Consider the following 19,901-nt stretch of genomic DNA (forward strand, 5'->3'; position numbering starts at 1 on the left):
CTTTCATTAAAGAAAAGTAGTTTTAAACATTAAATATGAAGAATTAATTAGTTAAAATCTGTGAGCAATCGCCAGAGTCCCTATAACTGTCACCTCGAAAATGAAAGTAATTCTTATACAGGGTATTCCAGGAATAAACGATCAAATTGCTCCAATATGTTCTATGAGTAAAAATAAAAAAAAAAGTTATATGAACATAGGTCTGCAAACGCTTTATTAGATTGAAAAGAAGTTTATGTTTCCATTTCAAACCGCCGACCGCCGTTACGAATGCAAACTTGACATAGTAAACATGGCTAGAAGGAGCAGATTCCATAAATACCGTCGGCTTATTATTACATTCCGATTTATATACAACGAACTCGCTATTGACTTTAGGTTTCATATTTTTAATACACCTTTTTTATAAAGCGTTTGCAGGCCTATGTTTATACAACATTTTTTCCCTTATTTTTATATATAGAATATACTGGTGAAGTTTGATTGTTTAATATTGGAATACCCTGTATATTTTAACAGTTCATTTTGTGCAATGGATATAGGTTGAATGGTAAAATTACGGCTCTTGCTTTAGTATGATTTCAGACCATCATTTCCTACTTACGTAGTTTTCTTTTTGACGCTCAAATTACACTTTCATTTTTCAACACTAATTTCTAAATACCAGATACATAACAAGTGCATGTATTTCTTTATTTTGACGTGAGTTCTTTATACGTTATGTTTTCATTAACTAAAATAAATAAAGTGACAGTATTAGGGACACTGGCACTAATTGGGACATTCACCCTCGATCTGATCCATAAGAATTTCGATGAGTGTACGACAAGTTTTCGAAGACACTAATACACTTCCGATTTTGAAACACTCGATAAGCGACGTTTACCGTAAGTGCGCACTGAATTTACAAAAAAAAGAACATATTTCACCTGTGATAAATCGAATCTATTGCAAGACACTGTGGAATACACTTTCAAGGGGATTCTAGTCACTCCTAATTAATCACCTCGAATCCACAATCTCCATCTACTTCACAATCAATCTTCGATCGCGTTCATCGAACCACGCGGCAGTTGGACGCGTTCAATATAATAAAGATCCTCGCGTTATGAGGTCTTGGCGTCGTCTCGAAGAAGAAACTGCGTGGTTCACACGTACCGTTGGAAAATATACCTGGGTCCCCGTCACGTGAGCCACGTCGTTCGAAAGGAACCGCGTGTTTTCCCCCTATTCGCGTTTCTCGCACCGAGGGATTTCGTGTGGTTCGGTTTCCGGTGCACGACGGACCGGTTCACAGTGGTACAGAACGCCGATTTCGGAATTCAGAAGGTTAATTTGAGTGTAAAAAATCGGAATTTCAAAAACCAAACATGGCAAGCATGTATTCATATTTATGAAAAGAATATAAAATTTATAAGTAATGTTTTTATAAACAAAATAAAAAATTTTTTATAAATTTGTATGAACATTAGATGTATCCACCGTGTTTACGAGTGGACGCCACAACAGCGCCTAAAGAGGCGTTTTTTGAAGGAGAAAGATAGAAGACTACACGAGAATGAACGAAAAGGGATGAAAGAACTAGTGTTCCGTTTGTGATCTACAGTCCTACCTGGGTGATGATCATCCTCGACGAACCGCTGTTGCGGGAGGATCGGTCGCGTACGTGTTACCGGTAAATCCACGACTCCAGAGCGATGTCTGCGCGCTCGCGATACTCTGAAGGCCCAGGTTCAGGAAACTCGGTGCTCTCCAAAGCGTGGACAGAGAGAGAAAGAGATAGGAGCGGGAGGAAATCGTGGGGATACGGTGGATTTCCGCGATTGGCCGTTTCCACCGGACACGGGGCGACGGTTGGCCGCGTACGTGTGGCCAGGTGAAACACGTCTGGGGGGAGAGCAGACGGTGTGTTCAGCCGGCAGAACGAAAGGTGCCCCGCCGGGCCGATCCAGCAGCAAGAGGAGCGTCGGGATTGGTTGCGTGGGCCTCATGAAAGATCGACCTCGATATCGCCGGCCCGAGAGCGTGTTCGACGTAACCGGCGCTCGAGTTTGTTTTTTTCTTCCTTTTTTTTTGGTTCGGGAAAAACGCGCCGTGACACACATATGTGTGCATGTATGTTCCGTGATCTGGCCTGGAAAGCTGGGACCTTGACCAGCTCAAGGTCGGAAGATTTGATTCGAACGATAAGATGGTCGAATTTTGGAGAACTTTATTGATCAGTTCATGGTCGAATGATCCGATTCCAATGATAAGATGATCAAATTTTTGAGAACCTTAGCGTCGAAAGATTCGATTCCAATGACGAGATTATTGAATTCTGGAAAATTTTATTGACCCACTGAAAGTTGAAAGTTGTTAGATTTCCAAATGGCAACGAATGAAAAATGCCGTTAGACGTTTTCTGTAAAAAATGTAAAACGACATCCAAAAATTAGAGAAACCGTGATACTGTGAGCACCAGTACCGTTATGTATCGAGAGCAAACACATTGTCTATAAAAGAAATTTTGTTTAAAATAGTCTTAAAATGATTATTGTTTCTTGATTTTACGAAAAAAGATTTTTTGTGTAACATACTAAAAATATACAGTGTTAAAACACAGCGCTCGGAGCGGAAACGTCGAGGTTGGGCCGATTTCCTGGGTTCTGTCGCGACCTCGATCTTGGTCAAGCTTGTTCCGAGCGGAATAGGTTACTTGGGGTACATGACTACGATGGCCGTTGAACCGGCTCTCTGATAACTCGATGTTTCGTACCGCGACGTTTTGATAAATGGTCGAATCGCTTCCGGTACGCGGCCGATCCGCTCGCGCCTGTGAATTATCGCGGTCTCTTGTATATACCAGTGTCGGCGAGGTGTGTTTAACGTTGTTGTTTGACTTCCACGGCGATATCGTTGTGACTACGTCGAGCATCGATCGATAATGGAACGTGTTGATCGTACTATGAGCTTGGTACACATACTAACATGGACAGAGACAGTCGAATTCATTATCTGGATAAACAGTTTTGAATAACGAATAGAAGACAGAAAACGTAATCTTGATGATCAAACGAGGAAATTCAAATTTTTGTAATGACATACAGTGAGGCACAAATTTATTCACGGATGGCTGTCACCTGAAGTTGACCAAATGGCGAATTTTATGTCAAAATTAATAAAAAGCTTATCATGAAAGGATGATAAAATCACGATAAAAGAAATATATAAATAGAAATTATATGAAAGCTTTTGCAACTATTGTTATTTCAGAAGTTTGTGAACGAATACGTTAGTTATTGTAATACTGGTTTTGGAGCGAGTAGACACTTGGCGAACAATTACCATTAATTGTTTAAAGGCCAGGATGATGGTTTTAGGTACTGCTGCTTTTCACTGTGTATTATTCGAATAAAATTCTGCCTAACTCTGAACGTAGAGTACCTACCAATTTTACGCCCAGGTTTTGGTCATGAACCCTATTATTCATACGCAAGAAACACAATGCCAGTTCCATAAAATTCAATTAACATCAAGTACCTATCCCCTTCCAGACTTATCACCGTTGGATCGTGTATATTTACGGGAGTTCGCACCTTCAGGCGCCAGTTCTACAAAAACTGCCACCCAACAGTAATTCACTACCTTCATTAACAATTTTATGAGATCGATAAATTCGTCGAGACTCGCGGAACACGTTTATAAAAGCGTAAAACCGGCAGCCCAATTACTGCAAGTTTCTCTAGCCGCTTGTTCAGTTCTCATGGGCGTAACCAAGCCGACGAATAAAAGAAGAAATATATCCCGGTGCTTAAAAGTGACGCTGTAAAACGACCTGGAAGCCGCGTCTCGTGGTCGTGATTTCTCTTAATCGGTAAATCTGGCTGTAAAGCGTGTCTAAATCGGTTTAGGGATTATTCACGATTATTCCGTACACCGTACCGCCAGCCTTGTGATCTTTGATACACAAACTCTCCGATTTATCCCCGCTCATCCGACGTATAATCGTCGTTCTTCAATTTTTCAGCTCTCGTTACCGCCTTCACGTCTGCTCGATTCTGTTCTTTAGCCGGTGAAACTACAATTCGCTCTCGGGCGTCGAATAATACGAGCACTCGCGTGTCGTATTCTTCGGGGAGGGTGTCGATGAAGAGAAATAACGGAGAACGAAAGTGGTTACGCGTGGCCGCGCGATGTCAACGAGCCAATTAGGCCTTTGTCGTTTAATGAAACGCGCCGGGTTCGTTCCTCGGCGAGACCATTCACTGGCACGGACAAGCATTGTTCGCGGTTCTCAATCGTTGAGAACTTAATCGACGTATCCAGGAACGAAGCGTGGACTAGGAATGTTCCATTCCGATTCGATTCTTCCTGGCTTGCTCTATCGTGTGCTATGGTTAGATGTTCCCCTAGACCCTAAGTTTTTGAAATATATTGAAGAATATCAACAAAAATTAAATATATTTAGGTGTCTATAATATAATAACAATTAATAACAAACATACTTTTGGCCGTTAATGTAATGTGTTATCGATCCGAATTGGAATCGGACATCCCTAGCGTGGACGTTTCGTGGATCATACAAAAAATAAATAAAAAAAGTTTTCCAGTTCTGATCAGAAACAAACGTGGACCCACCTGACTTCTGCGATGTAACATTTTAAATAAATAAATAAACAGGAAATCAACGAGAATTAATTGTTACGTGAGCGAAATACACGTGGGAGCGCGGGAAACGGGTGTAATTATAGTCTTGGGCACCGGCAGGAGAACCGGAGCCGGAATGGACTGAGAAGTTTCTGATTTCGCATGGAATGACCTATCAAGGATTATCGACTCCGAAATTTCCTGAAGCCGTGGCGAGTTCACTTCAAGCCCTTAGGATTAGGATTAGACATCAAATTCCAATGCACACATCACGCAACACGGAAACCAAACTGCAACGATTCAGGCGCAAGCATCGTACCTTTCTCTATCATAATCCAGTATCCTAAATGGTGTGGTCGAATGGATTTATTGGTAGCAAAAGAGGCAACACTTACGTCACACGCGTTAGAAACGTCGCTGGTCTCGTCATCCGGGGTGGCAAGGGGTGCACGAGTGGTCCCATCAAGGTTCTGGTTCTCCGTTGTCTCGTCGATCAGTTCCGAGTCATTTCCGGACTCGAGGCACTTCGTTTCCGAGAAAATCGTCGCGTTACTGTCGGACGCGACCACATCGGTTTTCTCGATGAACGTGGACTCGGACACTGACAGTTCACTGGACGATTCCGCTATCGCGTTCTGCTCGTCAGCGATATCATTCCCCTCCTCTTTCACTTCATCCTCCTTGGCTGGTACTTCCTCATCCAGGTCCAGCAAACTAACTGTCTGGGGATCAATCTTCTCTGGACTTTCACAATTCTGGGCTTCGTCCAGAAGACGTTCAATGTCCAGTTCCTCTTTTAAAACGCGACGTTCAATGTCTATGAACTCTTGGGTACTCGCTGCATCTGTCAACGCCTCCGATGGGATCAAGATGACATCATCGAAGCTACTAGATTGCACAGTCGACGTTCCTTTAACTTCCTGTTCTGGGTCATCAACAGATTTCACGGGAACCGAACAGTCTTCCAGATCTTCAGGGATCTTCTCGTCGACTGAACTGGAAGATTTATCATCCAATAACACTACTTTGGACTCCTCCACAGGAAGCTGATTCATGTCCCCCGTGTCTTGCTCCTTCCCCGACTCAGCCATAACAGGGTCCAAACACTGGTTGAATTTATTGTTTTCCAGCAACGAAGACTCTTTCGCGAGTTCATGCGCGGAGCACGACTCCACAGTCTGTTGACACAGAGTTTGGTCGAAGTTATCGGAGAACTGACCAGCCTGCTGACCTTCCATAAATGTTACCTGTCCCGTCCAGGTGTCCAATAGGTCCCTCCTTGGTGGATCGTCCTCTTCTTGCGGCCTTGCGTCCATCTGCACTACTTCTGTTACTGAATCCTCTAGAACTTTACTCTCTACCACCTCTTCCTCTTCCTCTTTCTCGTGCTTATCGAAACACGTGGAATGGGTCGTGGTTACTTGCTCGGTGACGGTTTCGTAGGCCGATTCGAAGGACTGGACGGTCATGTTCGGCTCTTGGGGTGGTCTCTCCTCCGTTGCCCGTGGGACAGGATAAATCGGGCACGAGTCTTCGTTGTTCGGGTTATGCAGGCATAACCTGCCATCGTCCACGGAGTCACGTGCAGACTGATCGGTCTCGTCTGTCGTTGTTTTCTGAATGACAATCGTGCCGCCAACTTCCGGTTGCTCGGCGAATACACGTTCCTCCACATCTTGCTTCTCGTCCCGGAAATCCACAGTGATCGGGTCAGGCTTCACTGTCTCCACGTAGGAGGAACCGGAGATCTTGGTGTCCGGTGACACGTGACCGTTCTGATAACTGTACGGCTCCTCGATCAACGAACAATGCTCGGTCTCCGCGAGAATGAACTCGGTGTTCGCGTCCAGCGTGTCCTGTCGTCTGTCCAACACGATCCTCTTCACCGTTTCCGGTTGATTCGAGGTCTCCTCGGGCTCCTCCCCGTCAACGACAGTCTCCTGGTCGTTGTTGGAGCTGATCCTGAGCGCCAGCTCGCTCTCGATCAGCTCCTGCAGGCTCTTGTCGTCTGTGTTCAACTCGTTACGGGTGTTGTTAGTCAGGATTAGATCATCCTCGTCGTCGTTCGTGTCGCACAACGATATTAATTGATTGTTACTCGCGGTTAGGTTATCCAAATCTAGCAAACCGTTGTTAGACTGCACACCGCAAACCTCGTTCTTCTTGTTACTTACGACGTTTATCGATTTCTTCGTCGCCACCTCCGCCATTATGGCACGCCTCGATCCTCGGATAGTCGCACCGTGGACACCTGCAAAAAAAAAACAGGATGTTTTAGACAAACATGTATGAAAGTAGAACCACTATTATTATTTTAACATTAGAACTACCAAAGCAATGTCAAAATGACCTGATTCGTGGGCTACTACAAAAAATAATGAAAATGTGACAACACTGTACAGTGGACTCTAACTATATTGCCACTAAACACATTGCTACGCGAGGCCCTCCCCACCAGCACGATCCAGCTTTTGCGCAGGCGCCGAAGCTATGACGACGGAACTTAGCATGGAGGGGGTACTCAACTCATTGCCATTTTACTCCCCTTTAGCCCCGACCATGGCAATATAGTTAGAGTCCTCTGTATTTACTGTCGCTTTTACCAACACGACGAAAATAGAAGCATGTTAAACTTCGGCAGTTCTAATGTTAATATTTCGAGTAACTTGACGGTTCTTCAGACCATCACGATTGCTACGGGGCAAAACAGTTCGAGACACGATACACGCACGATGATGAATCCTGTTGAAATAAATGGCGAGGAGTTTTACGATCACGCGAAGGCAAGCCTCGCCGCGAGTGGCCCCATAAACAGAACGGTCAATGGAACGTTTGTTATTCGACGGCGTGTCGCTCGAGCTGCAAAATTCACGATAGGAATTCCGAGAGGAACCGCCCCCTCTCACCTCCCTTGTTCACGATACCCTCGATTTACGCGATGCAAATAATAGATCGATGCTCCTCCGGCAATTTGTACACTTACGAGGGACCACTCGGGGTCCGACCGGTCGGAAGCGATCAGTTTCACGTCGCTTTCGTAGTCTCGTTCGAAAGAAGGTCACCGCCGGGTATTTCGGGACGAACAATTTTCCCCAGGTCTTAATTAAGGGATGAAGGCAGGAGGGAAACGGATGGGTCTTAATTCAACGGCCGAATTAGACTCTAGAGAGGCTCTGCCTCGACTGCACACGATCGTACACAATTCAAATCAGGGAAATATTGGACTTCCTCGGAACTAGAAAACATTGTTTTACATCGTATCTGTCGCTGAAACGTCTTCAACAACATTCTATGACTCGTCGATTTTATAAAATCATCAAGATGAATCCAGAAATATTCATTTACAAAGAAGTATTCAGGAAGATATTCGAAAATTCATGGATGTACCAGAAAAAGAAGATATACCCACCAAAATTCCGACAGGAAATGTCTGAACTGTAGTTAGTAACTTCTATAATAGGGTTGATTTATGAATACAAAAATTTGTTTTATATTGTGTACTTTTTCACCCACGTAAATCTGATGAACGTCAGAGTGATGCGTCGTGGGGTTAATAATTCCGCGTGTTTTGGACGATGCTGTTTCATCCGCAGTCCGACGATTACGAAAGTATGCAGCCGGAGATCCTTTCCTAAAACGGCGACTGGGGTGCTATTCTTAGATCGCTCTGCATTCGTCGAAGAAGGAAATCTATTCTTCTTCAGAGGATCGCCTACTTGATTCGCGGCTGTGGCCGCTGCAACGGCAGGAAAAACGGGCCATGTCACTCATTGATTTCCTTCTCCCTGTCGATATGGCCGCGTTCTTCACGACAGAGGCCGCGAGCAATGAAATTAACGGAAGACACGGCCGCATGGAAGACAGGAAGCGGTGCAGGCCAGCGTCGTTGGCTGGCAAGCCAAATCCTCCTATTATTAGCCATTCCGTGCGTACGTGTATTTATGCCGTACCGACGGGAGCGTATTTCGAAAATGAAACCTGAAACTAGTCAAGGATACCCGGAGCTACGTGCTGGAGTTCAAGACTGGGATGATTTTTCAGCTTGTCTCGTGACAGAGATCGGAAGGTTCCCTGGCGTCTCTAATGGTCGACAGTTATGATATTCCGTTACTCGGACCATGTTGCATGGACGTTTTTAGCGTATCACGCGGCAAGACGAGCCGCGGAACTACATATTCCCCTAAAGTGGTCGTTAACGAATACCTAACTGTCCCGTCCCCGTCGATACAGTAACGTTACGCGAGTTGATCGAGACCAGCCTCCCAGCTGAACGAGTTCCGATCGCACGATCTGTCGTAACTGTCCCAACGTTCGAAAGAAGCCGTGATTCCGTGACTTTTAGGTGGTGGACGACCGCCGCCCACATTAATCCTACGCGTTCCAACCTGAAAATTCAAATTTCCCGCGTATTTCTGGTAGCAACAACAACTCGACAAATTCCAGGATGTATAGCCAGCCGGCCACGGATCATAAACAGAGAAGGGAGACGGTTCGAGTCGTACCAGTTCCACCATAAACTAACGCGCGACGGGGCGCGGTAAAATTAGAAAGCGGTCGCCTCGGAGTGCGCATGCGCCGGTGCTATGAACATGCGCACTGGCTAGCTTCCCGCGACGCTCACCAAGCAGCACTGTGCCGTGATATTTAAAATCGCGCCTAGAACGTTTTCAGAGGGCCTGTCGTCATTCTGCCCGGTACTCTTAAAGTCTTCTGCGCGCTGCTCTCCTGTTTAATTTAATCTTCTGCTTGCTTGCTCTTTCTCCCTCTTTCTTTCCTCCTTTCTCTCATTCGTTGCTCTTCGCGTGTATACGCGTCTCTTCTTTCCGTCCATCTTGCCTGTACGTCGCTGCTTGGCCTCCCTCCTTTTTCTCCTTCTTTCCCGCGTCCCTCCTCTTCCTCCTTTGGCCAGCGCGCGTTTCTCCGAGGTCGTTCTTCGGGTTCACGACCGGGACTAGAGGAGAGCCACGATCCCTTCTCTCTTTCTCCCGGATCGCGGCTACTCTCTCGTTTAAACCTCTCTCTATTTTTAGAATGACACACTACCGCGATTCAACGACGCGCGAGCGCGAGCGCGCAAGCGAGAGAGGAGAGGCCAGGTCGCTCTCTGCGCGTCCCGCGGCTGGGAAATCCTCTGCCCAAAAGCGGCCGCGAACGAAAGGGACGGTGAGAGGAGACACCCCCCCCCCACTCCCCATTCATTCAGAGAATTTTTTGATTCGATGGATTTCGGGTGGATCGTTTCGCGGACAGATCACTGTATATACAGTGAATCATCGATGAGTGTCCGAACGCTCCGCGGGACTCACAAGGGGAAGTCCCCAGAGGTGGAAGATTCTCCATTAACCGTTTAACTCCCAGTGTTGCACTGGTGCAACAACCAGGTTCACAATTTTGAAACAACGATTTAAAGGTCTGGGCGTTAAAGGGTTAGATTGCATTATCGTGAACATCGGTAACGTTTGCTCCCCTGTTTCTCTCTCGTTTCAACGTTCATTCGGTCTCCAATACCATCGATTTATAAAACATTAATCACAAGTAGAGATTAGATTGAGCTCCATCTCCCTATAATTCTCTCTGGTTGATCGTGTCACGAATGGATACGAGAGTATGACGTTTCACGAACGAAAGCGCGAGGAGGTTCCACACGGTAAATTGCAGTATCATGTACTATTTGCACAATCATTCCGAAGCGCTGGAGGCAGTGGCGGCGGCGCGGGTGAACGTACCGCGAGGGTGTCTGCCCGCTTTCGTCTCGTTTCTGTGCCCACTTCGGATGTCGCAACCGCATTATAATTGCGCGCTGCCCCGACACGACTCTGGCGCGCCAATTTGCGTATGACGCGCGTTATGGCGCCCCAGTTCGTGTGTATAGAAACCCCGAATAAATCCACCCACGTCCTTCTGTTTGCGAAATCGACGGTTGATTGGTTCGATATATTTTTCATTGGTTGCGCGCACGATTATGGTGACCATAATAATTCCACGAACAGGGTTCCCACTACGCGCAAACATCCACTGTTTATTCATGATTTTGATCTATGGATGAATAAACTGAGTGAAATATTCTTGGAAACGGGAGAATCAGTTAAGATTGGCAATTAACAGACGCGTTAATCGACCGAATTTATGTAACCGATGCGGCGAGTGAAAGGGATCGATTACCCGGTGTCGTCGAGTCGCCAGTCGCGTCCCACCGTGGATTTATTAACCGCACAAGGGGGAAGGGAGGTACCGCCGCACCTGAGTCCGACGAGGACGTAATTGATAATGGAAACTTTACTTCCGTATGTTAATTCGTGTACAACACGCCCGTTTCGGCGACAGAATTCCGGGTTTAAGGAACCCACCGTGAAAATAAAGACGTTCCTATAAGATCCCATAAACGTCACATAAATCTGTTTCTGTGGATTATTCATTGAAGGCCCGTCTTGAGACTCGAGCGAATGTGACGTTCTCGACGAATTAGACAATTGTAAAGACTACCGGTCGACTGGCCTCGAATCGATGCCTCATCCTTCCTGATCGGTTTCTACGAACCGTTATCCAATGAAGAATCAATACTCGAATCATTTAAACCATCTGTGACGATTATAGATCCTATCTAACAGATTCTACATACAGAATAATTCTTAATACTTTATTGCCGGTAGGTTTTTTGCGTTTGTAAATATACAACTTCGGGTGTTCTAAAAATATTTAGAAACTACTTATAACATACGTGTTACTCCTTTTTGGTTGAGGTGACAATCAAAGTGTTAAAAGACAACTATCGACGAAAGACCAAGAAAACGAAGGAAACACCTTTCCAAACGATCTATTGGTGCATAGAAAACCAGAAGGAGGGCGGGAAAAGTCAAGTGATCGGCGCGAAACAGCAAGATTTATCCGGAAATCGCGGGACCGCAGCTGCCTAGTCGCACGCGAGCCAGGAATCTTCCGCGTGCGTGCGTATGCTTGCGTTTTCACTGCAACCCGAGTGCATAAGGCGCGGCACACGGTGTCTGTCCCTCTCTTTATCTCTTTCTCTTTCTCTTGCTCTCTCGCGGTGTCCCCTTACAGATTTCTATGCAACTATAATTAGGTAACCGACTCCGGTTCTCCGTAGGAATCCCTGTTAGCCGTGAAGCTATGCCGGCGCGGAAAGTGGCGCGAATATTTTCGTCGCGAGGAAAGCCGAAATTAAACGCGCCGCCGCGAACTTTTACCAGTCCACCACCAGGGGCCCCGCACCGTCGCGCGTGTATACTTAACCGAGGCTTCCTCTTTTGCTCTTTCCTGCCGTCGCCGCGGGGCCTTCTTTCTCGCTCTTTTTTTCTTCACACCGTCGCTGGTCGCGCGCCGGGACGCTCGTTTCGTCGTCTTGCGCGCTCGCAGCGACGGCCTCGATCAAGCGCGCGACTTCGATGTCGCGACAGATCGTGCAAAGTGGGCTGAAAACCCGAACAAGTGGCGTAACGTAGGGGAGAGTTGCCTATTTTGGACCACTTTTTTATTTTTCTCTCTTACACACGTAAGTATATTTTAGGTATGTTAGATGTCATAAGCATTTTTTGATCCATGCCCAAGGAGTGCTAAGTTCAGAACAATTTGAGCTTTAAGGAAGCTTATAAAAAACTGTTCACAATTGTTTAACGTTGGAGCAAGAATATATAAACTTCAAGTGTAGTCTCCTGTAATTTTTAACGCTGTTCGGAATATAATAAGTAGATTTTTTTTGCAATTATCCTAAGTTCTGAACAAAAATTAGTCCCGTCCAGTAGTCTCGATGAACAAGCCTTCGAGTTCCGCCTTCTTCGCCCCCCAGGTTGCAGTCCTTGACCCCGATGTCGCGGGCAGGCTCCCCGGTTACCCGGCTATCGTAACACCAGTCCGTCCCGATTTTACGAGCGGTAGTTTGTAACTTTCTCGAGTTATAGGTACACCTCTCATCGTTCTTCTCGTTTTACAGTAGAAGCTCGATAATTCGGAGTCCGTTAATTGATCCCTAGCAACGCCTCTCGGTCACATGTATTATATTGAAACAATAAATTATCGAACTTGCACTATACGGTGAAGTCTCGATAACTGCGCGCGAAGATCTCTACGTCAAATACTTCTGTTTCATCCCCACTACTGGTAGAGTTCCACACTGGAGACTCTGTCCAAAATGTAGTACATAAAGTGACGTAATTCATGGATTATAAAAATCGTGTCCCTCCACGACAACTGTTCCAAAATGATCCCCAGTTTCGGGCAATCGTAGACCAACTGTACTTGTTTGAGTCCCTGACGACCGAGAGTATCGCATACCCATCGCTAGCAACTAGACTGGTCGCCTCTGCGATCACGAAGAGGGGACCACGACTATGGGGATTTACATCGCTCCCTTTCGTTTTCTCCTCGCGGCGTGTTCCTCTTACAATGGACACCGGACGATCTCAGGAACGCCTCGAGCACCGAACGTGACGCGTTCCATAACCGATTTCCGTCGAACGGAACGACGGTTCTACTTCACCATGGTGCTCCATCGAACGATGACAAATGGCCGTCAATGGCCTCCAATGGGGTTTTGTTTGGAGAGCTTCACGGATTGCTTGCACAGGCCAGCGCGACGACGGTTCGGATTTATATAAAACCGAAGGAAAGGGAATACCCAAACCCTCTCCTTGCTTCTGAAGGCGGATCGCACGGAGTACCAAATCTGCTTGGCGACGGTTCAAGTATTCGAGGAACGAAGAAACGTTTAGGAGGCTCCGGGTAAAAATGGAGTAAGAATGTAAAAGGGGGGGGGGATGTTCTTGGGATGCTGGAGTATACAACACGGAATCCCAGAGACAGGTGCAAATAGTAAATAGACTAGATGAGTAATCTTCGCTGGTGTCGTCTCGTATTTCAAAAATATGGAAACACGAAATATGGAAAAATTAATGACGTCCAAGGCCTCGAGGGGACTGAAAAGTCTCATCTGTCAGTGATGTCTCCAAGAATTTCCGTCGATCAATCTTCCACCAGTGCGTTGTTTCCAAGGATACCAAGGGGCTAGAGCAATAAATTTTCCGCTTAATCTCCGAAGACTTCATGAAATTCGGGGCATCTCCCAGGGGAGGGAGGAGACAGCGACGAAATAGCCGCTCGAAAACTGTCCGACAGTCACTCTGTCCAGGATGGAGAGGGAACACTGTGGTGGCTGGCTTAATGAAGACGGAACGTTGCTTTCGCAGAACCGTGACAAATTTATCCGACAGCACCGCGAGCTGTTCGTTATCGTGATTAATAATCGCGCAACAACGATCGTTGCGGAGGGCCGCGGTCCTGTAAAGCTCTACCGAGAAATCTCTCGACCAGACACGACGGATCGTCGCGTACACGACACAATTGGCCTGTCAGACGCTCGACGTCAGCACGCGTCCCTTGATTCCCGTGACTCGCGACGTCTGTGCATCGACGAGATCGATAAGATTCCAGGGGGATCTCGTGTTGATTATTTCACTACTTTCCTGCTTCTGTAATATTAAATTTTGTAAACATTAAACTTAGTTTTCTCCGATGTCTCCTGGTATTCCTGGACCACTGGAAAACCGATTTCACTCTCTGAAAATGGCACCTCTTCTGTATGTGTGCGTTTTTTTATTATTCTTTGAAATATCAAAGGTGACTCGGGATAAGTTTACCACGAGTTTCAAGAGAGAAAGACAGATTTGTCACGGTCGGAATTCGAAATAAAGTCGTGGTTGTCTGGGCAGGAATCCGAAATCTGGCAGCGTGAGAAATTGGCACGATGTTCGATTCGTGGGCGGTGTATCGCGTCGTAGAAAATTCAGAAACTTGCAGATGTGCTTGGTCCCTGGTGCACAAAGACACCCTGGATCGATCGTCGCTTTTCGAACTTTCCTTTATACAGGTCGACGTTCCACGTTTGATACGTAAATTCGTTCGACCAACACACCCGCTCGTATATTGCGTTATTTGCATTTAATGGACTCGCTGGGTCCTCTGTTAACCAGCTGTCTTTTTTCCAGGCAGCTTTGTGTTACTGGAGTTCGCTTTAACTTCTTCGCTACCAGCGGTCTGTGAAATATTTCAAACGGATCCTTAAATACTTCATTAATGTTGCATCTATTCCGGTACGCCAGCATTGCACAACGGTTTTCTATGAACCGTTCTTCTCCTCGCGAACGGTCTATAAGTTTGATTTTAACGCACACCGACAGCCGCCTCCGTGGCACTGTGTGATCTATATAAAGCGTAACCGTGCGCTACCGGTTGTCAATGAACTAACAAATTCACCGGGTACTATAATTAACGTGATATTTGGCTCGGATTCCGGCCACCACTGCCGAATTTACGTATCCCGCAGAAAAGCAAACTCGAAATTATGTAATTTCTCGATAAATGAGAAATCAAAGACTTTCTCCGAGAAAGAATTCTTAAGAGAAACACGAATCCCTATCACAAATGCATCCCTTTCCAAATACAGAAAAATCCGCAAGGAAGGCCACCGTACTGTAAAATCAGAATTTCATCGGAACCACCAACCAGGAAGAAGCTTTGATCTTCTCGATTCCGGTTTCCGCCTCCGCACGACCCGTTACAAAAGGACCAATGGGACGATCAGGGGAACCGGGCTGTCTGCATTTCCCAGGGCGAAGGCAGTGGTGGAAGATGAAGAGGGGATGCTTTTTTGGAAAGACCAAGACGGTCCCCTCGGAACGAGTTCTCGGGTTTTCCGCCGGGAGGAACGCGCTGCGTCGAGCTGAGACGAACGGATACGAGCGTGGCCGAGCCGAGGAGAAGCGGGTTGAACGACCTGCGGGGAATTGGTATTCGCGGCATTCCACCGCGAACGATGAGGATGACCGACTGTGCGCGCTCTCCCCCAATTATCCTCGCGCATCCCCGGACAATGAATGGGAGAGTGTCTCGGTCGGTTTCGTTTCTTCCTGCGCTATTGGCGCGCCGGTGCGTCGTCCAAGGTCACCGGAAGCCGCGGGGAAAATTAACCCGCTTCTTCCCGGCCCCCTTTAGCCCAGGGAACACGCGATTCTTGAATTCTTGACTCTCCACTACTCTTTTTGCCCCCCTTTTCACTGTCGTCCTTGGAAGCTCTCTGTTCAGCTGATCCCGACGGGAATTCATCGTGTGAACTATGATTTCAGTGAGAACGATGGTCTGAAAATTTACGATGATCTGAAGCATTTTTCCTTACGCGATTATTATCCCAGGGCGGACTTGAGTTCGGGACAATAATCGAGAAGTATTTGTAAATTTCTTTCCATTTAAGTATTTAGAAGTAGTTTAAAATATTAATCATTCAAAATAAATTGGTAAAATTGATAAAAAGTATGAAGCGCCATATGGAGCCCCAGCTAAATACGACGTCAAACGCGGAAGCTACCTAATTCAGCCCTGCATCGAGACTCTATTCTCAGCGTGGCGTCTTTGATATCAGTGAACTGAAGTCTTCTGATATTTCTATTTTCTCAGGTATCTGGGCCTGGATTTTTCTTCATTGTTTATGCGTAAATCTCAATTTGCATATACCGGGTGGTTTCCGTTGTTATCTGTCCGTCGTAATTCAGCCGGCGGGCTCTGGCTGAGCGGAGGAACGGGACAGCTGCGGTTCACATGGTCGGCGAGAAAGTCAGTGTTGCGTTGCATTTGCGCGTAACGCTCGATTATCCTTCGCTTCGTCGAAGCACCAACCTACGCGATATACATATCCCTCCGTGAGACACTTTTCGTTTCGTGGATCGAAACAGCTACCAAGCGGGAACTGAAGGTTACCCGAAAAATTCTTTTTTTTAACTCTGCAGATGTGCTGGGGACACCGAATCATCAGGCAATTGTTCAGTTCATTAGGGTGAAACTGCCCCTTAAATGTTAATGCGACTTTACCTATTTTTCTGTATACCTTGAAAGCTATAGTAAATATCAAGAAATTATTGTAAGGAAAATTTAATATATCTCTATGCTCTATAAAAGTGTATAATGAAATTGTTAAAAATTCGTTTGTTATTTATTTATTTAAGAAACAAATGTTCAACGATTTTATTACACGGTTTTATAGAGCGTAAAAGGACATTAAATTTTCATTGAAACAGTTTTTTTATATCTGATATAGTTCTCAAGATATACAGGAAACAGGAAAAGACACTTTTGTTTTCTAGAGCTAACTCCATCATGTCACTTTCCCACAGTCGTCGAAAGAGAGTTATAAAGTCAAGTTCAAACCATTCACGTAATAATGAATTTTCCACGGTACGTCGTAATATCGAGCGATTACTTTCTTCTTTATAAATGGAACTTATAGGCACAAGTCCCACAGAAGTATGGCAGAATATAGTCTCGCAGGTGCATTCAAAAGGCGCAGCGTACATTAAAACGCCGCTATATACAATGAGTAATACACGGTATATTTTACTCCAGATCTCGTCCTTTGTATACACCATCAATTTAAATTTCTCAATTGAAATATCCCACCGTATTCACGTAATTATACACGATTGAATCGCGTAACACTTATCGTGGATGGTCTACCTCCAATTTCCACTGAAATCATTCTGCACACAACAGACTTTGGAAAACCGAAAGGTCTGGAATTCACTTGCACGGAACACGACCGTGGAAGAATGCCCCATCGTGGCAACGTCCACCGATGCAAGACGCAATCGTTACGCCGTCAGGGAATTAATGAAGCGAGGTATTCGGGGTAACGTGGCGCTTTGAAATCCACTGTAGAACATTCTACGCTCTAAGCCTGATTGAAAACTGTGGAACGGTTTTTGCGAAGAATGAAACTTTCGCGACGAATCCCCGAATAATTCCGCGAGTTCTTATCACTAGACTGCCGGATACTTTATGCAAAATAATACATTTCAAAGTAATTTGTACAGGCAGATTTGAAGATTGTATTTTCTTCGGTTTCGTAAGGATTTTATGACAAGAATAAGAATGTTAGCTTTACCATTTATCATATTTCACATAGTCATATCTATATGCTATAAATGTTAAATAAACTGAAAAAATTCAAAATAGGTATAAATACTTTTTTATTGTTTCAATTACGTTTTGTTTTTTTGTAAAAATTCAAAACCCGGTGTAGCCGGTTTTTTTGGAATATTCGAATTTGAAAACCTGATTTTTCCAAAAGTTAGTTTCTGTATAAACCGTAGTTTCAACGTCTGCAGTATAAAAAAGACAGAGAAGTGTCGACGCTAGATTGCCGTGAAGAATAATTCGACACGAGAGATCTCGGTATGGAACGTGACGCTCGGATAATTTTCCTTCGAAGGGCTGAGGAGTTCGCCGACAGGACGAAACCGATTTCATTCGGTCGCGGCGTAATCGTATAAATAGCATCCACTGTCCTCGATTTCACGACGAGCAAATGAACCGAACGGCCAGACGAGAGAGCAACAGACGCTCAGCACAACAGTTCGATTCAGTCAGGGATCGGGCGAGGGTATCGTCGTTGGTGAAAAACCAAAGCAGTATTCGCGCCTCGAGGGCTTTCTTGTCCCTTTCAATCAAAGTACCTCGACAAGCTCGACCGATCGTACACGACACCGATCACAGGGTTTCCCACCCAGTAGATCCCTTTGGTAACACCAGACGGATGGATGGGACAAGTGAAATATACAGGATGTAGTTGAATAACATGTACAAGCGAGTACGAGGTGATTCCTTATGAAAAAATAAGAAGAAAATATGGAATACAATTTTTTCATTGAAGGCTCAGTTTTCGAGAAAATTGACTTTGAACATCTGCTAGATACGGGGGCAATTGAATAAGACTCGGCCAGCGCGTCTGTTCATTGCATTCTGTTTCTACTTACTACTATGGTGAACACGCGTGTTTCAGATTAATTGTCGAAGTCGATTTTCTCGAAAACAAAGCCTCGAATGAAAAAATTTTTTCATCGAAATGCTAGGTAGACAAATGCCTGAAAAGTAGTTTCAGAATTTTTTTTGAATTCCGTCTACGGGGTGTGCAAAAGTATCCGAATAACCGGGGACAAATATAACAATAAAAAAAATATATCAATTTTTCTTTTTTCACAATTCCATTTAAAAGTTTGGTTTAAACAATAATTCTGGCAAATCTGTAAATCCACGCGGGAAAAAAGCTAGTTTTACATACGAGAAATCGATGGAACTCTGCGCGCGTGTACTTTCGATCGAATTTGAAATCGCGAGTCGAGGGACCGAAACCGTCTTGAGTAATCCTTGCAGAGCGAATGGAAGAGAGAAAAAATAACACGCCACGGGAATGCAGTGTACCAGTGTTCCGTTCCACGGTGCACCAAAAAAAAAACAAACAAAAAAAAACAGCTGTTCAATATTCTCCTTGGCGTTATTTGTGAGCTACTGTTGCATAATGAGCGAACCTGCTGCCGTAAATTTGATTTCACGGCGCTATAATTTCCGAAGATGATGCAACGGCAATGAACACTGTCTTCGTGTAAATAGGGGAATACCAGGGCAAACGTCGATTGGTAAATCAACAGATCTCTGTCAACGAGCGAACGGTTAATCGTTGGAGGATCGCGTCGTTAACCGGGCAGTTTTTGTCGAATTTCGCCCCGAGATAAGAAGACTCTTTTCAATCGTTAGCTGTCGAGTTTGCAGAGGAATCCTGGCGCCGTTTCACCCGTCTCGAAGCCACGGAAAATCCTCCATGTCCGTTTTATCGTCTCCTTCCATAAACGTTCGCCACGGCTCATGGAAACCTGTTTAATCGAGGATTCCATCCTCGCCGAGCATCCATGATATCTCGCCGCGTTTCTGGCCATTTTACTTCCGTGTTTGGATCTGTGATCGAGAAAAGACGCCGTGTGCCCTTGGAATAGGAGGACACTTCTTGGTATCAGGCTGACTAGGTAATTAATGTTTGTCCTGGTTTTCAGAATTACGGATTGCGTAGAGTTCTCGAGGCTTGGCAATCGTGTGCTTTTGCTGTTCTTTTGGCGGCTGGGCGGAAACGGCTTCGACGGAGAGGATCAAGAAAGTAACGCCAGGAGAGTCGGCGTCGGATGATGCTTCGCGAAAACCGTAGGCGACGGGAATCATGGGTACCTGTTACTCGAATGCCATCGTACAAGCCGGTAGAGAGACCTTGTGGAATTCGCAGATTCATCGGTGCGATAGGAGAAGAACGACGAGACGGCGAACCGAGCGTTTCCGGTGTATCCGTCCTCCCACGCGTTCGTTTCGTTTTTACGAGGCTTCCGTAACCGTACGGGATTGCGCATGCTTGATATGGAATTGTTTCCTTAACACTAGTACTACCAAGC

General features: G+C 45.5%; 1 protein-coding gene across 1 annotated transcript in view; it reads right to left on the reverse strand.

The window, feature by feature from the left end:
* The window catches only part of LOC107189151, a 63,553-nt gene that overhangs the window by 31,495 nt on the left and 12,157 nt on the right, over positions 1–19,901 (reverse strand). The window contains exon 2 of the mRNA XM_015577626.1: positions 5,025–6,880. Within this exon, the coding sequence (XP_015433112.1) occupies positions 5,025–6,880 (1,856 nt within the window). The remainder of the gene's footprint in view (positions 1–5,024; positions 6,881–19,901) is intronic.

Source organism: Dufourea novaeangliae, unplaced genomic scaffold, assembly GCF_001272555.1.
Source record: "Dufourea novaeangliae isolate 0120121106 unplaced genomic scaffold, ASM127255v1 scaffold146, whole genome shotgun sequence".
Taxonomy (NCBI): Eukaryota; Metazoa; Arthropoda; class Insecta; order Hymenoptera; family Halictidae; genus Dufourea; species Dufourea novaeangliae.